Source organism: Magallana gigas, chromosome 3 (genome assembly GCF_963853765.1).
Source record: "Magallana gigas chromosome 3, xbMagGiga1.1, whole genome shotgun sequence".
In the NCBI taxonomy this organism is placed as follows: Eukaryota; Metazoa; Mollusca; class Bivalvia; order Ostreida; family Ostreidae; genus Magallana; species Magallana gigas.
The window spans coordinates 42,577,372-42,604,299 of record NC_088855.1 but is presented as its reverse complement, the minus strand read 5'-3'; the positions used below and the strand labels follow the sequence as shown (position 1 = coordinate 42,604,299).

At 34.5% G+C, this 26,928-nt stretch overlaps 1 protein-coding gene across 23 annotated transcripts in view; it reads right to left on the bottom strand.

Moving 5' to 3' along the window:
- The window catches only part of LOC105329063 (uncharacterized), a 43,915-nt gene that overhangs the window by 8,488 nt on the left and 8,499 nt on the right, over nt 1-26,928 (bottom strand). For 12 of the 23 annotated variants that reach the window (XM_066079869.1, XM_066079868.1, XM_066079859.1 and 9 more), the window contains 37 exons: nt 25,630-25,713; nt 23,721-23,810; nt 23,114-23,245; nt 22,072-22,145; nt 21,847-21,958; nt 21,404-21,523; nt 21,094-21,240; nt 20,642-20,725; nt 18,283-18,366; nt 17,655-17,813; nt 16,969-17,031; nt 16,153-16,236; nt 15,286-15,369; nt 14,139-14,213; nt 13,273-13,296; nt 12,560-12,706; nt 11,981-12,223; nt 11,667-11,813; nt 11,373-11,531; nt 11,169-11,252; nt 10,990-11,052; nt 10,730-10,897; nt 9,413-9,496; nt 8,992-9,171; nt 8,756-8,839; nt 8,302-8,469; nt 8,093-8,176; nt 7,894-7,998; nt 7,733-7,795; nt 6,645-6,656; nt 5,777-6,019; nt 5,082-5,543; nt 4,873-4,956; nt 4,618-4,785; nt 4,106-4,348; nt 1,201-1,284; nt 925-1,008 (listed from right to left, as the gene is read on the bottom strand). In XM_066079869.1, coding sequence (XP_065935941.1) covers nt 925-1,008; nt 1,201-1,284; nt 4,106-4,348; nt 4,618-4,785; nt 4,873-4,956; nt 5,082-5,543; nt 5,777-6,019; nt 6,645-6,656; nt 7,733-7,795; nt 7,894-7,998; nt 8,093-8,176; nt 8,302-8,469; nt 8,756-8,839; nt 8,992-9,171; nt 9,413-9,496; nt 10,730-10,897; nt 10,990-11,052; nt 11,169-11,252; nt 11,373-11,531; nt 11,667-11,813; nt 11,981-12,223; nt 12,560-12,706; nt 13,273-13,296; nt 14,139-14,213; nt 15,286-15,369; nt 16,153-16,236; nt 16,969-17,031; nt 17,655-17,813; nt 18,283-18,366; nt 20,642-20,725; nt 21,094-21,240; nt 21,404-21,523; nt 21,847-21,958; nt 22,072-22,145; nt 23,114-23,245; nt 23,721-23,810; nt 25,630-25,713 — 4,575 coding nt within the window. Of the gene's footprint in view, nt 1-924; nt 1,009-1,200; nt 1,285-4,105; nt 4,349-4,617; nt 4,786-4,872; nt 4,957-5,081; nt 5,544-5,776; nt 6,020-6,644; nt 6,657-7,732; nt 7,796-7,893; nt 7,999-8,092; nt 8,177-8,301; nt 8,470-8,755; nt 8,840-8,991; nt 9,172-9,412; nt 9,497-10,729; nt 10,898-10,989; nt 11,053-11,168; nt 11,253-11,372; nt 11,532-11,666; nt 11,814-11,980; nt 12,224-12,559; nt 12,707-13,272; nt 13,297-14,138; nt 14,214-15,285; nt 15,370-16,152; nt 16,237-16,968; nt 17,032-17,654; nt 17,814-18,282; nt 18,367-18,460; nt 18,944-20,641; nt 20,726-21,093; nt 21,241-21,403; nt 21,524-21,846; nt 21,959-22,071; nt 22,146-23,113; nt 23,246-23,720; nt 23,811-25,629; nt 25,714-26,928 lie in introns of those variants that run through there. The other 11 variants (XM_066079867.1, XM_066079878.1, XM_066079880.1 and 8 more) reach the window with 9 other exon arrangements.

Genomic DNA, 26,928 nt, shown 5'->3' with positions numbered 1-26,928 from the left:
TTTTTATTTAGCAGCTAGGTAATGATTATGTCCATGATATACTTTATTGGTAGCATTTCACAGTGACATTGACAAATAAAATATTGTCTTTCTCAACTTCAGTTTATTTACTTAAGTATTTCCGGGTACTGGGTAATTGATTTATGGGTAATCATTAATCATACTCTAATGTCATGATGAACCCAATTCAGAATAGTTAAATATTTCACTATCTGTGGAACTGTCAAACATTTACTTAAACACCATGATCCCACATAAAATGATCCGTCCGTCCGGAACGATCAGTTGACAACGGAATCATTCCCCATAGATCATAGTGAGGCTACAAATTTCCCAGGCCTCTGAGCTCCCCCAGAGAACACTGAGATAGAATTGAGTCAGTGTTTGTTCACCCTTCTACAGATCTAAATGTCAATCAGATGGACAGATAGGGTTGTGTTTATCTCTGTCACACTAGCTCCGCTGACCAAACCTGTCAACATTATCAGTGCCAAGAAGAGCTTTTTTTCCTGTGGTATCTTGATCTAACATTGATTTTCACACATTCTACAAACAGTTTCCTGCTAACTGTTACATTCGGACAAAGATCAAACATTAACCCCTTTATTTCAGTCAGATTTTCCATTAAGAGTTAAATCCCATTCCCTTTCCCTTTGTTATATGTCTATACATGTACTAATTATTTTACTACACAAAAATAAACATTCCATGTTTGTGTTAAAATGACATTTTTAGTTAGACCCTCAGAGGACTGGAAGATTCTTTTAAAAATTAAAAAACAGACGGTTTTCCTGTATATGACAGTTCTTAGTTACTTAGTATCTTAACTTTCAACATATTCTATTGTTTTTATATGTCATCCAATCATTTAGTCCATTCATCTAATAGTAAGAGCTATATTCAAATATCACACAAGCTGCTTACCTCCTGTGCACAGTCCTTGTACTGAGAACGTGCTTCTGACAAATCAGATTTCAAATGCTCAGCCTCATTTTGAAGTTCAGAGAGCTAAAAAAGAGAGAAAAATTTGTGAATCGATTTTTTTTTCTTCTAAATTTCAGTTAGATTACCAAGAAATTGTTCTATCACTTAATCTAATAATGAAATAAATATGCCATGTCAATTCATTTGAATGAAAATCTAATGAACTTTCAAATATGTGTCAAACTACTAAGACGGTTGTTCTCGTTTTTCCCCTACCTGGTTGTCTGCTCTCTGTTTGGCACCCTGAAGATGATTCACCTCCAACTTCAAGTCTTTGATGTTGGCCTCCAACTTTTCGATCTGAAACAATGAATTTTCATATTCCCTAATTGTCATTTCCAAACCAAAGTTCCAACTATTGCTTTCATTCAAACTAATCCCATATCTCTTCTCCAAGGTACTCGCTCCCAAACTTTCTACCGGCATTTTCTCTTTCCAACTGTCTCTTCCAAATTCTGACATTCTGCACCAGTTAGTTTCCAATTTCACATTAATCAAAATTTAAAATCCCCTCCTCTGTGCAATAATCTAGTTCTTTAATATTTAATTGGAAAACATAAATCTTAAATAACGATGTGCAAATCCACCCTTAATTTGTTCTCCATACAAATTACACTATGAAAGTGAATGCGCATTGCAATGAAATCCGAGATCTGACATATTTCCACCATAATGTGAACTTAACGACCACACAAAAAACGAACAGTTCAGCACAAATAGCGGATTGGAAACAAAAATTGGTGTATGACCATTTGCACAACCAAGAAAAAAATTGGATTCACAATCAATAGAGTCTATATAAACAAGCTATGAAGTGGCATCTGATTTTTGGCTCTTTAAATGAAAGCCACTGTAGAGAAAACATGATGGGCTCCTCAGATCTCCCTGTCTTATGAGCTTTATGTCTGAGTAGAGCTAATTATCAGCTACCTGAGAGGTAAATTCTACCTTCACACAGATTACCACTGGAGTCCTCTGGCTATATTATCATAACACCTGCTCTTTCATTTCATGATGTCACACTTTAAAGAATTTTACAAATTAACATGCCACAATTTCCATTGATTTTTTTTTCTATGCAATCATCATGTTCCAACAAAAAAGAGAATTTCACAAACTGTTCAATTAACATTGCTAGGTTCAATCCGATAATTTTCTCAGAAAAAACATACGGAAGCAATAGATTTCCAATAATTTCCTAAAACACAGAATGAAGGGTTTGTTCCATTATCCACACATGAATATACAATGCGGGTTTGTGACAGCTTCAAAACAGCATGTCTTTTATCCAGAGGAAAATTAACAAATCCAATTCTCACTTTCCTTTCATCACTCCACAGAAAAAAAATTAACAAAGTGCTCAAAGTTCTTGCTAGAACTACTTTCACCAGTGTGGAAAAAATGGCCAAATATCTATTTAAACTGATTTTAAATGACGAGTAGATGCTACAGTAATCCCTGTCAATTTAAGATAAATCCGATTTTGGCCACACCGAAATCCATGCTCATTTCCACCACAGTGGAATGTACAAAAGGGGGCCTATTTTGCTACTTCTGAACAGTCTTGTCTGTAGAGGGTATTAGCTATCATTTCACACTGACAAAAACCTCACTGGTCTATCTAATCACTGAGCAAGCATTCGGATAGTATATATTTGAATTCACCTCAGTGTCTCCTTGCATTTACCCGAGGAAATTGGGCGATAGGATTTAAACAGTGTGGTGATACCCTTGCTCTGACGGTTTTCAATAGATTCTCTTGTTATCTGATCTAGTAAATAATGTTTTCAACTCTAAAACAAAATAGAGGCTAAGGTAGTTTGTATAGGTATGAAATTTTATGGACATTGTACAATTGGAAGATCCTCATTTATCTCCTACAGATCTAACAACTGCACTAAAAACTGTCTTCTTTTGTTGGCACCTCTTAATGCTTGGATCGCGCATGTTAAAATTCTATACTTCAAAGTCCACCTCCTGTCGCCAATGGATTTTTGTAAAGCACACTGAATTACAAATATAAGAAAGTACCATATCAGGGATTTCAATACAATGTAATGGAAAACAAAATATTTACATTTGATTGGCCAACTTTTAATGCTTAGATGGGATAATGGGTGGAATTGGGAACAAATCTTTTGTCCACACTTACTGTTTTCTTAATACCATGTATCAACATTAAAAAAGTAGCATGACTTATACACGAGGAACAGTGTCTTTGACAAAAATCTTCAACTTTCACCCATCTTTGTTTAAAACAACGAAATATGCAAATGACCATGAGTTAAAAATATTTGCCATTAAAAGTATTAAATTTTCCATATTCTAGTATGAAGCACCATTAAAAAATACTTGTGATTTAGCTAGTCTATTTTTTTTTAAAATCCTGTTTGTCATGAAATATTGACTTTCACACAGATGATCACAAGAAATGTTAAAATACAACAGAATGATTTATAATTTTCTACCCCTGAAAATAAATGTGCAAAGAGAGTCCTCTGATTTATGAACACTTCAAAAAATTATTTACTACCTTATTTATGCCATATCGCTTTTAAAAAATATACCTCGTAAACAATACTTTAGTTTTTATGGAATTTTAAATGCTTCAATACATGTCTTTAAAGATAGACTTTTGAAATATGTATTTCTCCTATGTCATGTTTTGTCTTGTTTTGAGAGTCAAGGTGTACGGAGGGAAATGGAATCATGTAGCAACTTGAATTTTTTTATGTTCAGGATTTAAATGTTGAAGAGTTATCTCCCCATCATGGCCAAATATTTAATTTTACCGGCTAATCTTTTGTAAACTTGGCTAAAGACTCAAATTGTTGTTCTCCTTGTAAAATTAAACACTATTACTTTCGATAAATATTTAGAGTGAAAAATAGGACTGTTCTAAATCATCTTTATGTATGTCAAGAACAATATACTTATATCATGAAAGAACCAAAAAAAACAAACAATCGAAGAGTACAATAAACAGACAACTGACCAACCATAACTGTGACTAACAAACCTCTCAAACTTGAACCAATTTTCTGAATCTAAGTTTATGGTAAAAATTGCTCGCTCACCGTTCTGTCTCTCTCTCTCTCTCTTTTCAGGATTTTTGACCCACCTCTTCAGCCTTGTTTGCAATGTCTGCCCTGCATGCCTTGATCTCTGCCTCGTTAGACTTGACCTGCTCCTCCCGCCGGGACAGCTCCTGCTCCAGGGCCGCTCCCCTGGCCTGTGATTGGTGGAGACCGGCTTCCAGTGTCCCCAGCTGGTCCTGGAGTCGACTGGTGTCAGACTTGTGTCGTTGATGGGAACCAGCCAAGTTCAGCTGTAACTGCTGAATACTTTGTTCAAGACGATCAATCTAAAATTAAAGTAGAACAATGTCAGGAAAAATAAAAGAAAATCTGCACTGAAGGGTAACAAAACTTGCACCAAACAGATCTTGAATACCTTAAAAATTTGAGACAACTAAATTCCATAAATAATTCCCATTAGCTTCTAAATTTTGTATTTCATATAAACAATAATCATATCATTGAATTTCTACAACATGGTATACAACAAGTAAATTATTCATTAATGTTTCCCTCTAATCAAGAACAAATCAAATCATTCCTTAGCAATACAAACCTCTTTCATAGCACTATTCTTCTGTTCCCTGACTGAGGCCAGCTCCACCTTCAGATCATTAACTTGGTCCTGGTAGTCCCCTAGCAGACGGACCTTGCCCTGCAGTTCATTACGGACTTCCTCGACCTCAATCTCCAGAGAAGAGATCTTATCCTCTCTCTCTAAATACTGCAAAATCAGTAGAAAGGGTCATTATTTTTTAAAATTTGGATTATGTATAAAGTATAAAACTTGTTGAGTTAAGCTGGTTCCTACCTCCTGGTCTGTGTGGCTGTGCTCTCCTTTGTAGGTCAGGAGTTCATTCTCATAGGCTCTGGCTCTCTGATCATTGGATAGAGACTACAATGAAGAAATTGAAACAGTGAATCATACTCATGCTATAAAGTACAATATGAAACCCTATTTCTGATGACACAATTGTAGAAGTCTGATCACTAAAGCCTGCGTGGCTGTAGAGATTTTACCTCAGCTGTGAGGTCGTTGATCCGGTCCTTGAGGTTCTTTATGTTCTCCTCACACTCCCTGACCCGGTTCTGGGACAGCGACAGCTCCTCCTGGGAGGCGTTGAGTTCCTGGGTCAACTGGTCCACCACGTCCTCACACTTCTGCACCTCGTGCTTGGTCTCGTTGTACATCCTGTCCATGTTCTCGTAGTCGTTCTTCAGGCTCTCTATCCTCTGCTCCTTCTCAAGCTCCTTGTTACGACTCTCGGTGAGGCGCTCCTGTAATGTCTTCACCGACTCCTCCAGCTGCCCTATCTCGTTCATGGACTGGCTGTACTTCTGTTTGTACGTATTGAGATTGGCTTCCAGTTGCTGACCGTCCTCGCGAGACGTGTCCACCTGGTCTTCGAGAATGATCACCTGCTGCTTCAGATCCGAGATTTTGTTTTCCTGCTCTGCCAGAGTCTCAGACTGCCTCATCATCTAGAACAAATACAGTCTTCATTAAGAATCCAGCAAACATTGCCCCCCAAAAATTAACAAAAAACACTTTATTTATAAAAAAGGAGCCATAACTTATCAACCAAGACTTTTTAGAAAACCTTTGGAAAAAAAACCTTCATATTTGATATTAAATATGATAGCTTTGAAAGAACTTGATAATATGGATGCATTGGCCCTTAACTGATCAGTGCAAGTTGAGTTGTGTTCATTACCTCCCTGGTGCTGTTGTCCTGCTGTTTGCCCATTCTCTCTATCTCGTCAGTCATACATGCGATAGAGGACCTCTGCTCCATCACCGTGTTCTGGCTGTCACTCAGGTCAGCCTTCGTCGTCTGTAAGTCCTTGGACAGGACCTCTATATCCGACTGCAGACGGTGGATTTCCTGTTCATGATTACTCCGTGAAATCTGCAGGTCTGTCTTCAATTGCTCGATGGTTCGCAAATGATTTTTCACCTGGTAGATAATTCAATGCAAATAAGAATTCATCTGGGTATACTTAAAGAGCTTGTTTAGTTCTTACAATATTTTATTATAATATTCTTTTATAATTTCTAAAATATAAAGGTGCTGAATGTTTTGTGTATTGATTTACCAGTAATTGTGAAATAAACTGTGCAATGAAAAGCACTGAATAACGATAATTTCTTGAATGTGCTCAATCTTGATTGCACAAAGCTACAGATATCCAACAGCATTTACCAGAGTCCGAGATTTATTGGTTAGTTGCTAAATAACTATAGAAAATAAACTACTGTGAGCATTGAACTTTGTTACTGTACACACAACAAGTAGATTACTCCATTAATTAGGAGATGATGTAGAGATATGCTTGTTAGAATCACTGACATCACATATCGTCCTTTAATAAAAAAAATTTTAATCAAGGATATAAATGCAACTTTAAGCATTCTTTTAGTACACAAAGTTTTGAACATGACAATAAAATCTCTTGTTAAATAATGCACAAAGTAAATCTGGGTAAATAATATGGAGTTTTTTTGCTTTTTTTTAAAATATGAATCTGGTTAGTCAGACACAGACAATAGTTGTTTGTTAGTAAATCACCATGGTAACATACCTGCTGATCTCTCTAAATAAATCATACAACTGATGTTAAATTGTGCCATTCTAAGTGAAACAAGCTGAACAAATTGAGTAAAAGCAACTGGATCTAGCTAGATAATATTCAGTCTCATTTCAGTGACATTTGTGCACAATCTAAAATTTTATTGACTACATGTACAACCAAAAGAGTTGGGTAGCAACATAGGCTGTGAATTCCTAGATATTAGGCTCTATCAACTCTTCCACCAATGTCCATTCCTTGTCGGGTTACAAAAAGGCCCACCACATGACAAATTCATTACATATTTCAGGTAGCATTATTACCTTTACCCTTGTTATACATGTACACTTCCCATACACTTTGAACTTTGTGTAAGCAACTTCACTCAAACTTCAACACACCCAACCAACCACAGATAATTATACAGAAACAAGTCTATTATAGCCCCATAACCATTTGTTAGCATTGTTTTTTTTTAAATAAAGATGGAACTCTCTTTTCTGAAAATAAGTCTTGAAAAATAGAAATGCTCTAATCAATCTGGGGGTTTCATATTTTAAATGAACACAGGAGACTTGCATGCAGTGCCCCGAAACATGGATGCACCAACACAAAGAAATAATCTTAACCTAAAAAACAAAAACAAATAACACCATCTCATTCAAATCCTTTGTTCATGCAAAAAGTCTGTGAACTTTACCTCTTTACTGATGAAGTTTCACATCATCAATATCCATCCTTGTGTATATGAATTACTAAAAACCTATCTATAATCTGTTCAGTACTGATCCACACCATTACTCTAGCCCACCCACCACCCCAAAAAATCTAAAAAAATGTCTGTCTCCTAATATATTCTATTGGTCACAATCAAGGATGAAACACTGATGCTTCAACTTGCTGAACAAAGAGAAAGAACAGTTGTTGAATAATTGGGTCACAATAAATTTGACATCATAGAGACTTGGTCATTTCAGTGTGTTCTAAAGTCTACTTTCAGGTCTCTTAAGCCACACAAAAAGCAGCTGAGATAATTCTGCACATCTATAAAAAATCTGTGCTTGTTCATTTAAAGTTACTTCAATCATTAGAAAACTTACCTCTTGAAGGGATATCTCCTGGTCATGTTGAAGTTTCTGAATAGTTTTCTCATCCTCATTAATCTGAAATTTGATTTAATGTACCGGTATTATCATTATAACAAGTTGACTGCCTGACTTTGAACCAATTAAATCTGTCTCACACAATTTGGACACCATACCTTTTGTGAATCCCCTTCAATCTGTGAGTTCAGGTCACGAATCTCCTGCTGCAGCTGTTTGACCTTGTTATTTAACCTTATGACCTCGTCCTCTCTTATATTCAGCTACAAATCAAATCAAAATCAATTCAAATTCACAATTACCAAGTATTTTGTATAGTATAAGACTTTGGAGATTTCAGGTATTCTGGGTAATTACCTCCTCCACACATCCTGTGTATTTCTCCTGAGTGGTGTCTAGGTCTGTTTGAAGCTTCAATATCACCTGGTCTCTGTTAGCAACCTGTTAAAAAAGTCATGTATTAATATTTAATTCTGAACAATTTTTACATTAACAATGCCACAATCGTGGATATGGAGGCTTTCATTTGGTTCATGTTTATCTAGGAATCTATCTGTGGGTCTGACCTCTTTCTGGCAGGTCCTGTGTTTCTCTTGAGAGATGGTGAGCTCGAGCTCGATCTGGTGGAGCTGGTCCTGGAGCTGGCCGATCTCCTGTGAGCTTGCCTGGCCTGCCTGGTTCATGTGGCTGTTGTCATTCTTCAGACACTGGATGTCATCCTCCGCCTTCAGCAGCTGCAATCACAAGGTCACACATCACAAAAAGACCAAATACTGGGGGCTTGTGTATAACATACAAATAAAGAGTCACCATGTACAACAGGAGTAAATACCAGGGGGCTTGAGTATAAAATCTTAAGCTTATGACAGAACTTTCTTTTTACAATTGAAGAGACAGTAAGGAACTGGTTCATGGAAAGAAATATTTAGTTAAGAATGTTGTCAAAATTTTCCCTTGCTCACAAATTAGAATTTACAATAACTGGACATGTACTGTACTTAATAATGATTAAAAACTCACCTCATTATAGCAAGCACTGTACTGGGCCTGGGACTCCATCAAGTCTTCCTGTAGCTGTTTGATGGATTCATCTCTCTTTCTCACCTGTAAACAAACACTCCATGGTTATAAAACATTGTACACTTTCCAACAAAGCAAGCATCTTACCTCTCTGCATCAAATTTATTACATGAAAATATCATAGAAAGATGGAAGATTCATTATGTGTGTAGGAGAAGAGTGATCACATCACCCACCTCTTCATCAGTAGTTTTGCGAGAGGCGTCCAGTTCAATGTGACTCTTTGTCAGTGCCTCCTGTAACTTTCTAATGGTCTCCCCTTGTTTCTGCACCTCTCCCAGTTTCTCATGATGCTTGGCCTTCAGCTTGCCGATCTCATTGTTTAGTTTCTGGATAGTGTCATCTCGGACAACAACCTGTAATTCATAGCAATGGTCAGTGAAAATATGTTTTGTTCAAGAAAATGTAACAATAACTTGAAATTCATCATTGATTTTTGACACTTTCCAAAGATTGCAATCTCTGAGTCAGTTGAGCAATGTCAAATATTTTTTTATGATTTAGCTTTCATTGGTATGATCAAATGTACTGTGACAAATAAAAGACAGTCTGATAACACTTATGACAATCATAAGCAGTCTGAATATAATGATATACCTTGCTCACTGTGTCCTTCTGTTGTTTCTGCAGACCCTCAACATCCTTCTTCAGGTTGTGTATCAACTCATCCTTAGTGTGAGCCTACAGATATTGATATTCACATAACAAATGAATCCAAAGTCAAATGTACAGATCTCAAACTTATCAATGCTTAGTACTTCAGAAAAACAATTTAATAACTAGTGGGTATTGTTTTTTTAACAAAAAAACACATGTCTCCCCTTCTCCCCAAGGATTGTAATATGGGGCAAATTAAACAATTGAAAATGAATGATGTCAGCTATATGTTACCCAGACCCAGACAACATTTTATTATTTTTTTCTTAATTTGACCTTGAGTAAAACAAGGTCAAGGTCAAATATTATTCAATAGTACACCTTAGTGTATTATTATTGTTCTTTGTTTAAAGTTTGAAATTCTTCTGTCAAAGTATATTCAGGAGTTGAACAATGAAGTTTTTTTCTAATTTGGCCTTGAAATACAATTTTTAGGTCAAGGTCAAAAATTTTGGTAAGGTTCAACTAGGTTATATACCATCTATCCATGATACAAGTTAAAAGTCTGTATGTTAAAGGAGTCTTGTGTTATGGTCCGGACATTATTTTTTATGAAAAGCTTGACCTTGAAGAACAAAATAGGTCAAGGTCAAAACTTTTGGTGGCGGGCACTCCTTCTCAATACCATCTACCTATGTTCCAAGTTTGAAGTCTTAATGTCAAAGGGTATTAAAGTTATGACCCAGACAAAATTTTATTATTTTTTTCTAATTTGAACTTGAGTAAAACAAGGTCAAGGTCAAATATTATTCAATAGTTCACCTAAGTGTATTATTATTGTTCTTTGTTCAAAGTTTGAAGTCCTTCTGTCAAAGTATATTCAGGAGTTGAACAATGAAGTTTTTTCTAATATGACCTTGAAATAAAAATTCTAGGTCAAGGTCAAAAATTTTGGTAAGGTTCAACTAGGTTATATACCATCTATCCATGATACAAGTTAAAAGTTTGTATGTTAAAGGAGTCTTGTGTTATGGTCCAGACAATATTTTTTATGAAAAGCTTGACCTTGAAGTACAAAATAGGTCAAGGTCAAAACTTTTGGTGGCGAGCACTCCTTCTCAATACCATCTACCTATGTTCCAAGTTTGAAGTCTTAATGTCAAAGGGTATTTAAGTTACGGCCTGGACAAATTTGGATGAAGAAGAATAAGAAGAATAAGAAGAATAAGAAGAAGAAGAATAAGAAAGTCGACAAAAACAATATGTCTCCCCTTTGAAAGGGGAGACATAAATCAACAAATGGACTAGACCACTTACAGAGTGCTGTAGTTTCTCCACCTGGGACTGGACAGAGGTCAGTTCTATATTTAGCTCCCTGACCTGGTCCTCCAGACGGTTGATCTCATCCAGTTGGTGTGCTCCTCGCTTCTTGGATTCCTCCAAATTGTGTTCTAGATTGGTGATAATTCCACGCTTGGTGTCCAGCTGTAAAGCATAGAAAAATGTTACATATGAAAAGAGAGATAAAGAGAGAGAGAGAGAGAGAGAGAGAGAGAGAGTAATTATATAAACCATACCTCTGATTGACTGGTTCTCAAGTGCATCTTCATCTGATCTAGTTCCCTCTCCATTTGATTTATCTAAAGACAAAGCACGCATCACATTCAATTTGTCGAAAAATACAGTAAAAAAACAGCAAAACAATTTTAATCTTGAATACTTTGAAACAAATAAGATAAAATCAAACAGCTCTCACCTTTTCCTCAAAGCGGCTGTTGGCTTCTTGCATGTTGACATGCTCCATCTTCAACCTCTTGATCACATCTTCTCTCCTCTTCACCTGTCAATTCAGAGTCATATGTTAACAATAATACAAAAGCAAAAGCCAACACCAAAGTATTTCTCCATACAATGGGAAAATTGCTTGACTAAAGAAACAAGGATCCTAAGCCTTCTTTACCTCTGAGCTGAGCACATCCTGTTCACTCTGAGCATTGATGGCGAAGGCCTGGATACGTGCCTCGAGACGACCATTTTCCTCCACTGCCTCTCTGTACTGCTGTTTGACCTGAGCTAGATCTACATCATACTGCTGAATGCTTATCTCGCGACGCGAAAGCTGAAATTCAAGTGAACAGTTTTAGTGATAGAGACACACAAAATAATATAAAACAAAGTGCCTATACAACAAAAAAACAAAACTTTTATTTCAAATTTTTTGTGTTTTCAAAACTTGATTCATGTCAAGACTTACCGAATCCTCAACATTCCTTCTATCTTCCTGAGCATTTCTGAGTTCATGGTCGAGATTTTTGAGTGAGGAGTCTTTGCGAGACAACTGTTCCTGTAGATCTGCAATGTCCTTGTTTAATCTGGCTATCTGATCATCTCGGTTGATCAACTAAAAAGTAACATCTTTATTTTGTAAAAGACTGTTATCAAAATATTATTGAAATCATTTTATAACTCAAGCAACTGATATTTTCTTATCATACACCTGGTAATCACTACTATTATCAAATGCATGACCATTTTATCTGCAATACAGATGTAATGCCACTTCTGTACCTGGTTTCCGTTCTGGGCGAGCTTTTCATGTAGCACAGAGATTTCTGCCTTGAACCTGTGGAGGTCCTCCTCCCTCTCGGCAATGTCTGACTTGAGCATGGTCTCCTGCTGGCTAGAGGTCAGGTCTCGCTCCTGTATCACCGTTTGGAGGCGGTCCACCTCGCGCGCCTGGGCCGTGTACCGACTATTACACTGCTGCAGCTCCTGGTCCATGGAGTCAATCTTTCTCTGAGACTCTTGTACCTGTCAGGTAAACAGTTGTGTGATCAAAACTTTCCAGGAAATTTTTTGCAATTTATGGACATGTTCTAGGTAATTGTTGTTGTTTTCCTTCCAATATGATTTAATATTTTACATAAACTCAAAAGGAGAGTTCTAATACTAATACTAATAAAACAGAATTGTTCTGCTACATATTTTTATATTAAATAAAATATGTTTTAAATTAATTATATTAATGCTACTTGCTTGAGAGCATGCATTCAAAGCCTATATAACTTGTATTTTCTAGTAAGTACTCTTTTAGCACACTTTGAATTCACACTCTCTTTATCAATTACATGTAAAAAAAAATCTCACTTTTCCCTGATACTGTTTAATCTCATCTCTCAGCTGCTTAATGACTTCTCCCCTGTGTGAGGCAGATGCCAACGCCTCCCTCAATTTTTCCTCGATGTCACGGTTTTCATTTCTTAGTTTTACAATGTTGTCATGCCTTTCTGCAACCTGAGTGACCAATCAAAATACATGTAATTCATACAAATTAAAATTTTGGTTTATAGAAAGTTTAATGTTAGTGAGGTAGGTATTAGCTTGTTTAGATCTTCAGAGGATATGATCAGACTATAAAAGATAACATCACATTCAATGCATTCAGATTATAAGTACATAAACAAATTTTTTGTTAGATAAAATGCACTTCAATGCACAGTTTTACATCTTAAACAATATATGCATATCAGGAAGATTATTTTTGAACCAAATTGCATTAGAAGGAGCTGTTAAGATAAATAAAATCATTTTTTTTTTCAGTCTGGTTCCTAAATTTCTACAGTAGCATGTGCATTTACTATTTCACTGAATCTCAATTTAAGTGCTGAAGAGCTCAACTATCTATTTTGAAAGAAGAAAAATTTGTATTCAAACTACATTATCGACTAGAATTCATTTTCTATTTCTTTATATACATATCAATTGTAACAATAGCTTTACAGGTGTATAAATGATAAAAGGCATGCAATATAGTCAAAGAATACAAAGTATACAGTGAAATAAAATGTGCATAAACTTACACCAGGTCTACTGTAGTCAAACATCTTCAACCACAAACACAGAGAAATTAAAACACACCGATTTGTACTACTACTACAACAAGGTTATCTATCTTACATTGAAAATCAAAATTAGTGACCGTGATAGCTGAACATTAAATAACAAGTGCTTGTTAAGATCTTCCTGTTTTATGTGCATTTATTTTATTACAACTACAGTGAACCAGAGACATAAATAACAGAGATTGGCAACTCCACCATTAGCATGTTTTGTTGTTGAAAAATGGTATGGGACCAACCTTACTTGAGAACTACATTTTAGTAAACTGAGAGTAACCAAAAGTTTATTGTTTTAATGAAAAGTGTGCATAGGTTTTAGACATTTTTGAAACAAAAAATTGAAAAATAAGATTAAAATATAGAAAATATATTGGCCAGCTGTAAAACATCGGTGAAATCTTGGACGACGGGTAGCCAACAGCCTCCTAAAACTCCTCTGTTAATATTGTTTATATGACATAAACTCATGAAAATATAATATTTCGAATGTTTTGGTAACAGGTTTTGGCTGTTAAAATTTCGATATAATTGTTTATTAGAAAGATATACTTATTTAAAATGGGAACACTTTACAATAGGGACTGCGGGATTTCGTGAGATTACGATCAGTTTCCAATCTCTGTTATTTATGTCTCTGAGTGAACTGAGTCCAAAACACAGAATGAATGTTGACAATATTGTACTTTTTAACAACCCTTTTAAAGAATTATAAATGAGTACACAACATGAAATATTCAGCCTACTGAAAAAGATTAAGTGAATGAGAGACAACAATCAAATAAAGGGTTGCAACTCCTGTAAAAAAAAGAAACTGTATATGTATTTACCTCGGATGTTAGGCAGTCTCTGGTGTCTTTAGATGAAATCTGCAGTTTCTGAAGGCTGTTGGTTAATTTCTGAATCTGCAAGACACATCAATAAAATTCTGTTACACTATACATGTACATACAACTAAGGTATCATCACAATATTTGTATCTAGTCATAATATGTTAAAAAGAAGGATTATTTTTTTTAATTAGGTCTAAGGACAAATGGACTAGGTAAAAGGCAGAGATGAAGCTATCATAGTGATTAATTGTTTTAGCTTAATATGTAACTTTATCAGTTTAACTGGCTTAAAATTATAACAATACCCAATAAATCTTAAAACTACTATTTGAAAACCAAGGAAACCAAAATCAAATTAGGTGAATAAAAGGGAGTTAACATTTGTGCTAAGGGAGGGTACAGTCATTTTACTAGATAAGAATATTCTACATAATGAAAAGAAATTTATGTATTTACTCAATAAAGAAAAGATGTTTTGAGCATAACAATTCTTAATTCTATGACTTAAAAAGCTTTTACATTTTGCTAGTATATGGACAAAAACAGTAGTAAAATGTCAACATGCAAGTTTCTGCTTATAGGTACACAACATTAAGCCACAGAACATGCAATGAATTGATGCAGTAAAAATTTTTTTTTTAAAGAACTGAAATTTGATAAAATGGGATCATTCATGATCTCATTTTAGTAACTTAAACATTTACTAAGGTTAAGTAATGATGAAATGGCTGAAAATGAACAAGGAATCTAAAAATCACAACCCATTAATTCTAAAAAAATAAATAAATAAAATCCATGCTTCAATAAACAATGGGCGATTCCACAGTTCTACTACCACTTTGTGAACCTGAATAATAACTATCTCTACAAATGTAACAAAAATGTAACAAAGACCAACACAAAATATAAGATTCAAACACCAGACGTCTACGTAACAAAACACCATTGATATTAATGACAGTGAGGAATATATAATGCACAATGCCTTCTGCTGATTAAATGGTTAAAATAAAAAAAAATGAAAACTCCAAATCAGTACACAAACAAATATATACAATATTTGGCAAATAAATCAAAAAGCTAGGATTAAAAAAGCTAAGCGTGTGCATATCACTAGATGGTGGGGCGTTTAGCCGCTTTCTACCTGTGCCAAAGAATCAGCATGTTGAGAACGCAAAGATTGCATTTCTCCCTCCATTCGTGTCATCTTGGAGACAGTTGAGTTAGCCTGCATGGATTCAATAGATTTCAACAGATGAAGAAGGTTAGAGCTATATATATTAAAGAATTTTGACTTAGCAGCTCTAGTTATAGTCCCTGTGGATTGTAAGGCTGTGGTCATGTACAACCTAATTAGGTGCTGCAGAGCTACAATTTAGTCCTTCGAGTGAAAATTATGTTATTTCTACCTGTACTGACATGTATTCATTTTTTCTCTTCAAAATGTAAAAAAAATTAAAAAGCGTGGCTGCATATATATAAAAGAAATAAAAAATAACATACACTGTATTTGTTAAAAATCTGAGTACAGTTTCAAACAAAATTGTTCGAAAGTTAATTTTCAAAAGAGTAAAGCTGTCAAAAGATACATTGGAATAGCCAGGGGAAGGTATAAATGTCTTAGATATCAGGTTTGGTCAGTTAATATATGCAGGAGTTTTTAATAATGGAAATATTGCATCATGAAAATGAGATATCATATGATAAAAATATTGGTTCACTCTTTTTATGTGACAATAACAGTTATAATACAGAACTGAGTGTAGATCCTTGTCAATGTAATAGAATTACCAAGAGGCAGGTAACATCACAAATACTATACAACCTCATGTTTACAACGCTGTCATATGGTACATGAAAGTCATCACATAACAAATGTGATTATAAAAGTCATTAATGGAACCTTGCCCTCAGAACTTTGTAATTCAAAACTGGTCTATGAACAGCATGTAAACAATACGGTACTTTTGGGATGAATATTGCTCAATACAAAAACCTGTTAGGTACTTACATCCATTTTGGCTTCATCGTATGCTTTCTTACAAGATATCAGTTCATCTTCAAAGGTTTTGTTCTTGGCTTCTAGTCTATGAATCTGAAATTATAACGCAGAAAAAATTCTTCATTCCAACCACAAGGAAATTATTTACAGAACTAAATCAGAATTTTAAAATTTATATATATGTCTGGGTTGACTACTTGATATGACTATATTCGTTATTTCCTGTAAATGATTTCAATATGGTACATGGAACATGTATAATGAAAGTACACAATAAAGTATTATCACATGTAATTATTATTAACAGAAATGTGATTAAATTTTTAGCTCCAGATTAATCAGAGAAAAGCCACATCAGGAAAATTAACAAAAGTGTATTACATACAAAATGTATTGTAAAACATTAATTGTTTAGAATGAATGGTTAACTTTTTAATCATAACCAAATTATGAACATTGAAAAATGAATGACAAATAGCTAAGAAAATAAAAATTGGTACTAAATTTTCAAAAGAGGTTATTCATTTTCAATCATTAAAATTCAGGAGAGGTAATTCAATAGCACACAACAAATACATCTAGCCATGCTGACAATCAAAATCTAGTCTACTCACTCTGTAAAATAAAAACAAAGCAAAAATCAGTGTTAGATGCACAATGTTTGGTACAGATGCAATATGTTAGGAGTGAGGGGCACCTGTAAATGGATAAACACAAAGAGAAAGAGTTGGAACACACAGGTAAGGAAGACACAGTGGTGAATATGTTAGTGGATATACACAGGTTTATACAGGTACACAGGAAGCATGGGACCACCCAAGTTACCTCATCCTCCAGGTGCTTCTTCTGGTCCTTCACTTGATTGACAATACGAGCTTGTTGGTCCAGCTACACAGGCAGACAAACAGACAATACACATACAGACAACTCTAGATAAATGGCTGATGGGTTGAGAGATGATGTAAATAACTATTATATCATGTTCTAAAGCGCTTTTCCAGAGAGAAGAAAATGATGCCTGATTCAAAGCACAAGAATTTTAGACATCAAAGATTCTTTTTCATCTTAAACCACTAAAATCCAAAAAAAAACCTCCAACCTCTGAATCCCAAAAAGGGTTCAATGGCTTTTTTTTTTTCAAATGATAAATCAATTCAGAGAAACAAAAACAGATAGAAAGGTCATTCACTAAATATCAAAGTTCTGTATGATGCACCTTGATAGATGAAATTGTTTCTAAACAGACTAAGAATATCGTGCAATTCATGTTTATGTAGCAAACTACTCTCTATCCTTTTCTTCATTCATGTGTGCAAGTATAATATTACATAAAAGGGTAAATTACTACTTACTCCAAATAAAAACTTTTAGAAAATAAAATTATTAAACTTAAGCTTATTAAAAATAAGCATTACCAGGTAAATATTATTCAGACACTGACACTTGCTTTCTATCACTGCATTTCTAAAACTAGACATCTCTATCTCAAACATCTCACTGAGATATATTACCTCACTGACTGCAGCATCTCGTTTCTCCTGGAGTTGGAGTACATCTCGCCTTAGTTTCTGGATCGTGTCGTCTCGGCGAGCTAACTCGGACTTGAGGACCTCGTGGTGATCTTTGGTGGACAGCTGACTCTCTCGGATTCTCTCCTGTAGGATGCCCATCTACAATCACACCGCAATATCATCAACAATCACACCACAACAATCAACTTCTTACACGCTGCATACTGTAAATTCCTAATTTAAAGTGAGGAATTAATATGCGCTTAAAATCACGAGAATCACATTTTGCAGATTTTTAATTCTCACTTTTGGACGCACGTAAACTATAATGAAAAAAGATAAAGATTCAGCATTCATGATTTAATATTCTCGCAATTTGATGAAAAAAGTTAGAATGCGGATTTAAGAACCCACGTAAAATAAGGAATCTGCAGTATTCTCAGGGATAAATAACCTCAATGTTAATGTTTTTATTACAAATTAAATTGTCATTACACATTAGGTTTTTTCCCTCCACTGTTTACATTTTAACATATATTGCTGTATACTATTGGAGCATAGTTACATTTTTCATAAGCAATGCTTTAATCAAAATACATGACCATCATCATCTTATCACATAGTTTACCTCTTCTAAAGCCTTCCTTCTTTGATCTTTGGATTCATGGATTTCATTTTCTAGAGTTCGAATTCGTCTCTCATAATGATTGACCTGAAACAAATTCCACTTTTCTATAAAACTAGACGTCAAAGTTAAAAAGGATGTGGGAAAATTATCTTATCTGCAGAAGACAAAAAACACATACCCAGAATAAAGATTTGTTAAACAGAGATTCTGAAGCCATAGTTATCAAGTTTTTAAAGACTCTTTTGCCATGATTCCTTTAATCAGTCACCCATATGACCAATCAAGAGTATGTCGGTACTGCTCAATTCAATTAAAACCTTTACTACTTCCATTCTAATTCCATGTCACTTTCAGTCACACATCAATCCACTTCTGCAAACCCAGTGTAACACTTGCATTTCAGCAAATATAAGCCAACTCTGATAGTGAGTATCCTATTAATTTTAGATTAAGTTTTTTTTTTCCCTTGGAGCTAGTCCCAGTATTGTATATCAATGCTGTTCACTCCAAGTGACAGAAATGAGAGCCAAGCCAACAACTCCTTTAGAGATCACTATCCAAGATCAATATTCCAAACATACTGTGTTAGCATTTATTATATCAGTTATTAAACAAAACTTCCACAGTTTTGTCCTCATGTTTTTGCAACATGTTGAAATTCACATTCACACGAGAGAGAAAACCCCAAAACGGGTTCTTGAATCAACATTCTTTTCTAGCTTGGATTTCGCACACACCAGTTCATCTATCAACTGCACACAAAACGAGTCCTAGATAATATTTAAAACTCCACAGATCAATATTGATCAGGATTTACCTGTCCACAAAATTCAAATATGGTCTGGGACAATTAGAAGTAAAAAAACATTACAAGGGATAGCATTAGGTTCTTTGTGTTGTTTATAGGTCATATTGCCTAACACTGCATAATTTTACGTTATAACAAGTTTGCAGAATACAAAATGAATAGTGAAATATTAGGGAACCTTTTAAATCTTGTTAACACAAAATGATATTTTTTTCAGAACATTGTAGCATTTTGATGTGTCCTAACATAAGGCAATCTTTTAAAAAAAAATTGATTTCCCTTTCAAATTTAACTTGTGAAAGAGTAACTCAAATTATTGTTATTATACAATTTAAACATTTTTTTTTTCAAATCCAGTTGTTTGCATTTTGTAGTTATTTTTAGCAAATTAAAAATAAAAATAATTCCCAAAAATAGCACCCAGTTTAACCAATATAAAGTTGAAGAAAGGCTGACAAATATCTTTTCAAAGGTGGCTTAACAATAATGGCCAATCATTTTTGTGCATATTTTCTGTTGACAGTCCAAAGTTAATTTTTTTTCCACAAATCAATTTGTTAATCAGGCTGTTTAATTACCCCATTGTTTGAGGGTACTTATTGATAACAGCTGAATGCTATATAAAACATTGTTGCTACAGGTTGTTATTTAATGATTTAAATTGGTGTTGTGTATACTGGCACCAGCAATGAGATTTTATCCATAGGTACAAGTTTGGGCAGGGTTTCCACAACTTCTGAATTACCTACCAAAGTATAGTTGAGAATGAGACACATCTATAGCTTCAATTTCCATTTCTATATTTGAAAGGTCACTATCGGCACACAACATTGACCAATCCTTGTTTTTTTTAAATATAAAATTGTCTCATATTGTGTTACAACTCTAAAAGCTGATCATGCAAAGTGTAAAAGTGCTTCCCGAGTTCTGCAAGTTCCACTGAATTCACAATAAAGCATTGAGCATATCTATCATGCATTGCACAACTTCAAAATCTACAGGGACAATTATTCTATTTTGTAAATATATGTCTAAAAAAGTGCAAGTACTGACACTAAATAGTCAGCAATAAGCACCTTGGCTTCATTACATTTAGATCCTATTGTCACACACGCACAAATTTTGACCAATTTTTGAGCCTGTTATAAATTTAACGTATACTGTACCTTTCAATATTTTATATTTTGGATTCACAACTACATAATGGTATTCTATATTCTACTATTGATAAAACATGTACTATCACATGCATAAAATTCATATTTAATAAATACATGTAAATGGATCTGAGAATATAATATTAAATCAAAGGTGATACTTAGGGTATTTATCGCAATGGAAATTTGGGAAATTCAAAGCATACTAAAGCAAAGCCAACTTACTCGATCTTCAAGACCCACCTAATATCAGTTGGCAAATGAAAAAACAAAATACACAGGTGTGGTATAACTGACCTTAAAAATGTAAAACAATTCATTTTTCAGAGATTTAAATGATCATTATTCTTCTAATTTCCCTTTCCCTCTCATATTTTCTTTAAACAATACTTACATCATGTGACACCTGTGAAAACTTTTCTTTGGACATCGAGAGCTCGTTTCTCAGCTGGCGAATGGTGTCTTCAGCTTTTCCACTCTGAAAGAAAAAGTGCTCTTAGTATTTGCACTGCTGTTAAGGAAGAGTCTCTAGTAGCTTCAATTTCTACATCATGTAAGTATTTCAAGGCACCCCCTCCCCTATCGCCAGTTTCTTTAAATTATCCAGCATCTAATATAAAATGCATTTGTTTCTTAGAAAATTTAACTCAAGATCTCACATAATGATATATATTGGTATGTATATGTTGTAAATATCTATACATGATTATGTATACCATCATATGTTGTGATAATGATTTTATCCAGGTGCAATAATTTGATTTCATCTTTTTACGTGATTTTTTTGGTATGCAACATTTTTATCTGCAAGAGATTTTTAAGTAATATCGAAAAGTGTTGGCTTACCTCCCCTGACAAGTAGCGCTGTTTTTCCTGCATCATTTTGATTGTTTGTTGGTGAGTAGTGATTTCAGAATCACGCCGGGAAATCTCTTTGTGTAGATCATGTAGCTGGGACTGAAGGGAACTCATTTTTCTATCACGATTTGAAACCTGAATACAGAAAAAAATTATGCTGGTTATATTTTCGAATACAACAGCTTCATACCTGCTTTTACTTACATAGGAGAGCAAACAAATTATGCATTTTGACACAATTAACTAAGATCATGCACACTACATGTTCTATATAAAATTGGCTTTAAAAGATCCCCACCTCTAACTGTAGATCCTCAACCCTCTGCTCAGCTCGTCGGAGGTCGGTCTTCAGTTGCATGACAGTGTAATCTTTATCTGACTGACTAGAATTGGAGGAATCGGGGTCCTCTGTTCTCCTCTGTTGGAACAAAAATAATATACAAAATTACACACATTTTTATGTAAGAGTCATATGGATGAAGCAAATTCACACTTTTAAAAAGTGCATAGAAATCAGCTTCAAAATTTGAAGAACAGACTCCTTTCAATCAATAAGGAATTAAAATTGCTTAAATACAACTTTTTGCTTCTTTTAATTTCCTGACTAAGCAGCTCATTAAAACTACCAGTATTCATGGATACAGAATTTGAATGCATAAGTTTTTACCACATCTTCCCTTATAATTTGCAAGGTTTAATTGCTTCCGTTAATATCGGTGAAATAAAGGTTAGAGTGTTTACCTTTACCCGCAGTGAGGACATCTCCCTGCTTTGCTGCTCTAGTTGTTCTTCCTTTCTGCGTAACTGGTCTTTAAGGTTCCTGAGCTGTTCTTCTAATGCTTCATCACCTCCTCTGTCAAAGCAACAACAAAATCATAATTCAGTTAATCATGCTACAATACATAATATCATATCATAAAATGCAGTTCATAATCTAGGATATTTTTGGGCAAGCTTAAAACTTACATCCTCATTAGAGGTTCCTTCATGACACCAAACACTTGCTCCTTCGAAAGTTCACGAAAACGAACATTTTCAATCTGAAACATGACAATGTCAAAGGTTAATATTTCAATTACATCATAGTTCCTGGTAATAAACAATCAAATGCTAAGAGTAATTTCCTGACATTTGCTGTTGTCATTTTCTTCTTTCAAAAAACATTTCCGAATGTAATACAATTTCTTGATTTTGAGCAAAGCATGCAATATTCAATCTGCAATCTACTGTTATGTTAATGTGCTTAAAGAATGTTTCAATAGGAGAATGGATATAAGTATTGTCTGTATTAGCGTCATGATAGGTTAAACAAAGCTAATTAATTAGCGGTTCTACAACTTTGTTGGGAGAAGCCTGTGACTGTGATGCAATCTTGAAGGGTTTTGATGGCTTACACAAAGCAGTCTTGTGCCACCTTCAGCTTTTTTCAATGATTGCATCTTGAGGGGTTTGAAAACTGTAACAATGGTGGGTCATGTGACAGCTCTGTATCCAATGAAATCATTGGTTGTGAAGGGTATCAAAGAGCAGAAATGTACACGAGTCCGGATGTCCAAACTCTAGATATCATCTTGAGAGGTTGGAGGGTGACACACTTCGACCATTGTGAACATTATGGATTTATTGCTGACAGTATTATAGTTAAAACCCTGGCCCCTGTCTCTATACAGTCCACAGTCTGATAAGACACTCAGGGTGACTGAAAGGAGGGTTAAGTTGTCAGAAACACAAAGGACAGGGCCATTATAGTAGTATCAGATCATTATCTAAAGATTCCATATTTACAAAGCAATGACTAATCAATCTACAGCAAAGAGCCATGACACAGTATATAACAGCAGCAGACAGCAAACTCAAACCAAAAACAAACACAGAAATCTATTTCTCAGATCACAGCTTTTCTCTTCCCAGACAACTGTCAAAATACACTTTAGAACCATAAAATATTAAAACTAAGACCCATGTTATGCCTGGATAGATGATAATTATCCTAGTTCTTGTCACCTACCTCCCATTTCCCAGTGTTCCTGGCTGTTCTGATGACTGAAAGAAGTTGATCCACATCGTGGTTCAGATTAGAGTTGTCCTCTCTTATTCTCGCATTACTTTCTTCTTGGCGATGGACCCTCTGTTGTAAATCCTACCAAACAGAAAACATTAACAATAAAATCAAACTTAGGTACATGTACATACTAGTTTATAATTTTCTGGTGGTTGAAAATATATTTTTCTGTGTCAGCATCATGATCGAGTGATGTCATAGCATGCTCTGTCCATCCGTCCATCCATCATCTCTCTCTCTCTCTCTCTCTCTCTCTCTCTCTCTCTCTCTCTCTCTCTCTCTCTCTCTCTCTCTCTCTCTCTCTCTCCAGTATTTTTTTCATTGATAGCATCCATATTCACCACATTCACTGCAAGTCACAATTTTTTATTGTCAAACTTTCAAACTTTTCCATCTGACTTGCAAATCAAATTAAGTTGTGTGCAGAAAGAAGCATGCTTAAAAGATTTTTGTCCACATATTATTATTTTTCGACATTTTGCAAGTGCCCATTTAATGAAGCAAATACGAGTTTTCTATTCATGCGTTTTGGTAGCCATGCCACAATGAATACCCTGTTATGAACAGTCTGTTCTGATCTTTGGTATGAGGAGGAGAACTGCTGTAGAGAGGACAATCGTACTGAGTAATCGGCTGTATTTTTCTGTAAGCAGCAGTTGGCATAATATTGTACAACCATGGAATCTTATTAAGGTATATGATATAAAGTGTACACACAACTCTTATTGCTGCGTGACTATTGTATATCAGGTTTTTTCTGTGTCATGTTTTTTTTTACCACAAATTAGAACCTAGAACAGTACATAAAATTTATACGAATCAAATTTTCACTATTTCACAAAGTCAAAGTGAAAAATAACTCATGCACAATGATTTTAACCTGTGAGGTAGTTGAGGGAAAAAACATCTAAAATTTAACTCTAAAACAACAAGATATCTGTGAGCCAATGCTCACTAGTGATACCCCCGCTCTGATGTGAATATGCAAAATAAGCAAAGTCGACATTTAACAGAAAGCTGGCATCCGATTGGTACAGAAATATATCCCACAATATGGCATGCCTAAACAAATAGTGTGTTAAAATTTCAAACATCTGCGATAAATAGCTTCTGAAGAATCTTTGAGGAAAATTTGTTTAAAAATTTTGGCTAAAATAAACAAAGTACTCATTTAACAGGAAGATGACGTCCGATTGGTACAAAAATATATCCCACGATATGGCATGCCTTAAAAAATACTGTGTTAAAATTTAAAGCATCTCCGATAAATAGCTGCTGAGAAATCTTTGACGAAAATTTGTTTGAAAATTTTGGCAAAAAATAAACAAAGTCATTATTTAACAGGAAGTTGACGTCTGATTGGTACAAAAATATATCCCACGATATGGCATGCCTATACAAATACTGTGTAAAAATTTCAAGCATCTGCGATAAACAGTTGCTGAGAAATCTTTAACGAAAATTTGTTTGAAAATTTTGGTTAAAAAATAAGCAAAGTCGTCATTTAACAGGAAGTTGACGTCCGATTGGTACAAAAATATATCCCACGATATGGCATGCCTTAACAAACACTGTGTTAAAATTTCAAGCATCTGCAATAAATAGTTGCTGAGATAAATGCGACAGAAATTTTTGTTACGGACGGACAGACAGACGGACAGACAGACAGACAGACGGACAGATGGACGGACGGACAGACAGACACACAAGGGTAAAACAGTATACCCCCTCTCCTTCGGAGCGGGGGTATAATTAACACGATTTCCGTAATATAAAATAATTCCCAATAATTATTTTTAGAGATACAACAATAAAGATCAGAAGATCATGTACCGTTACATATACTAGTAGCTCATGTATAATGAGACATCAGTTTACGCAAGGAATGTGACCAATTTAATTCAATGGATTATTAAATAAACAATAAAGCCTTAAATACCTGTCAGCTGAACACAGTTCACATTACATTTACATACCTATTTGTTTTATAAGCAGAGATACTACTCTATTACAATAACTCTATAACAAGACCAAATCTTTGTATTAAAGTTATGCTAATTAATTTTCTGCGAGTTGGAAATCATTGCAAACAAGGCAGAAATTTGATACACGCAGAAAAAACTGGATATACAGTAAAATGTTAAAATAAGTTATGATATCTGATGAGGTCTTCTTCTTATTTCTTTTTTACATTAAACAAGTGTACATATTGCATTGATTTCATTTTTCTTACAAATTTCAACGATTGCAAGACAGACAAGGTATACATCGAAAAACTTTTCACCATAGAGAACGACATTTTTCAAAGTTTAAGTTTATATGAGACAGGTAGATTAGATGTAGCTAGGTAATACGCCTGTAGTATGCATCATGGAATGAAAAAAGAATTAAATACAGATTAGACGAGAGTATTGCTTTGTGTGACAGGAATTTGAATGAGAGGGGTGTGCACAGTGACGTACCTCTAGCAGGTTTTCGGCTCGGGTCTTCTCTATCGTCAGCGCCCTGAGTTCTCGCTCCAGCTCCCTGGTCTTAGAGACGTGGTCCTGTAACGGAAAAATCTCACATAATTATTTTTCCAAAGAACAGGAGTTTGCATCAGAACTGGTGTGTAATATTCTGAAAATCCTTACACTCTAGCCTTCTTTTAATAGTCTTTCATAATTCATAACACGGGGGTTTTGTGTAACTTATTCTCTATAAACTATTTTTCTGCTTCTTTTTTCAGTAGAGGATGGAGGTGAATTGGTGAATTTATCTTATGTATATGGTACTAAGATAAAACCATCTTCTTCATCATAATGATATGCACAAAACTTTTACCCCAAAAAATGGTGTTTATTGAAACCATACAGAGAAAACTGTTATGCTGAAACCTATTTCATATATGTATGATAATCAATACTATTAAAACTACAATTTTGCTATGTATGGTCCCAAAGGGGCTCTTATAGTGGATGTAGCCTTCAACTCATCAATATTTCTTTTCTATTACGAATTGATTCTAATTGCCCTAGTTGAAATTGCATTTCATTTGATAATATACTAGCTGGTAGAATATTACAACTTTGGTACACTTGGGACTTTGAATCTTTAATATTAATGTTCAGTGACATGTAGTAAGATAATATTTCAGGATAGTAACCCTGCACATTTAAATAGCACTACCTACAAGTCTTAACTTGACCTAATCTTGCCCGTCAATAGACAGAAATTAATAACTCATTAAAGGACTGCAGACACACTCCCGTTCATTTATAATCCTCTCTCCATATAGCGGTTTTTTATCATTGAACAGAGTATTTAATGAAAATATGTTGTGAGATTTAACATACACAAAGTTCTATAGGTATATAGACTCATTGGCTTCTTCATGAAGGTTGGAACTAGCTCAGACATATTTCCTAGCCCAGCTTTAAAGGCTTACTTCATGAAACAAAAATTTAGCGGTTTACCGGCTGTACTCTAAATATCTAAAGCAAAATGAAGTCCAAAATTTTTAATATCTTTAAATTAACTATAAAAGATTGGAAACAAAGAAAATGAAAATCACACAATGGACTTAAAAACAGGAAACCTAATTCCTATTTAAATACAACACCAATTGCAATTAAAGGCAATGCTGGACAAAACCGTTGACATAATCAATTCAGCAATACTCTTTTATGCTGAGTAATCACTATTTTATACCGTAAATACAAATCCTTTGACTTGGTATCATCTAAAATCCTTGAGAGAGAGTAATACCAGTGCCAGGTCTT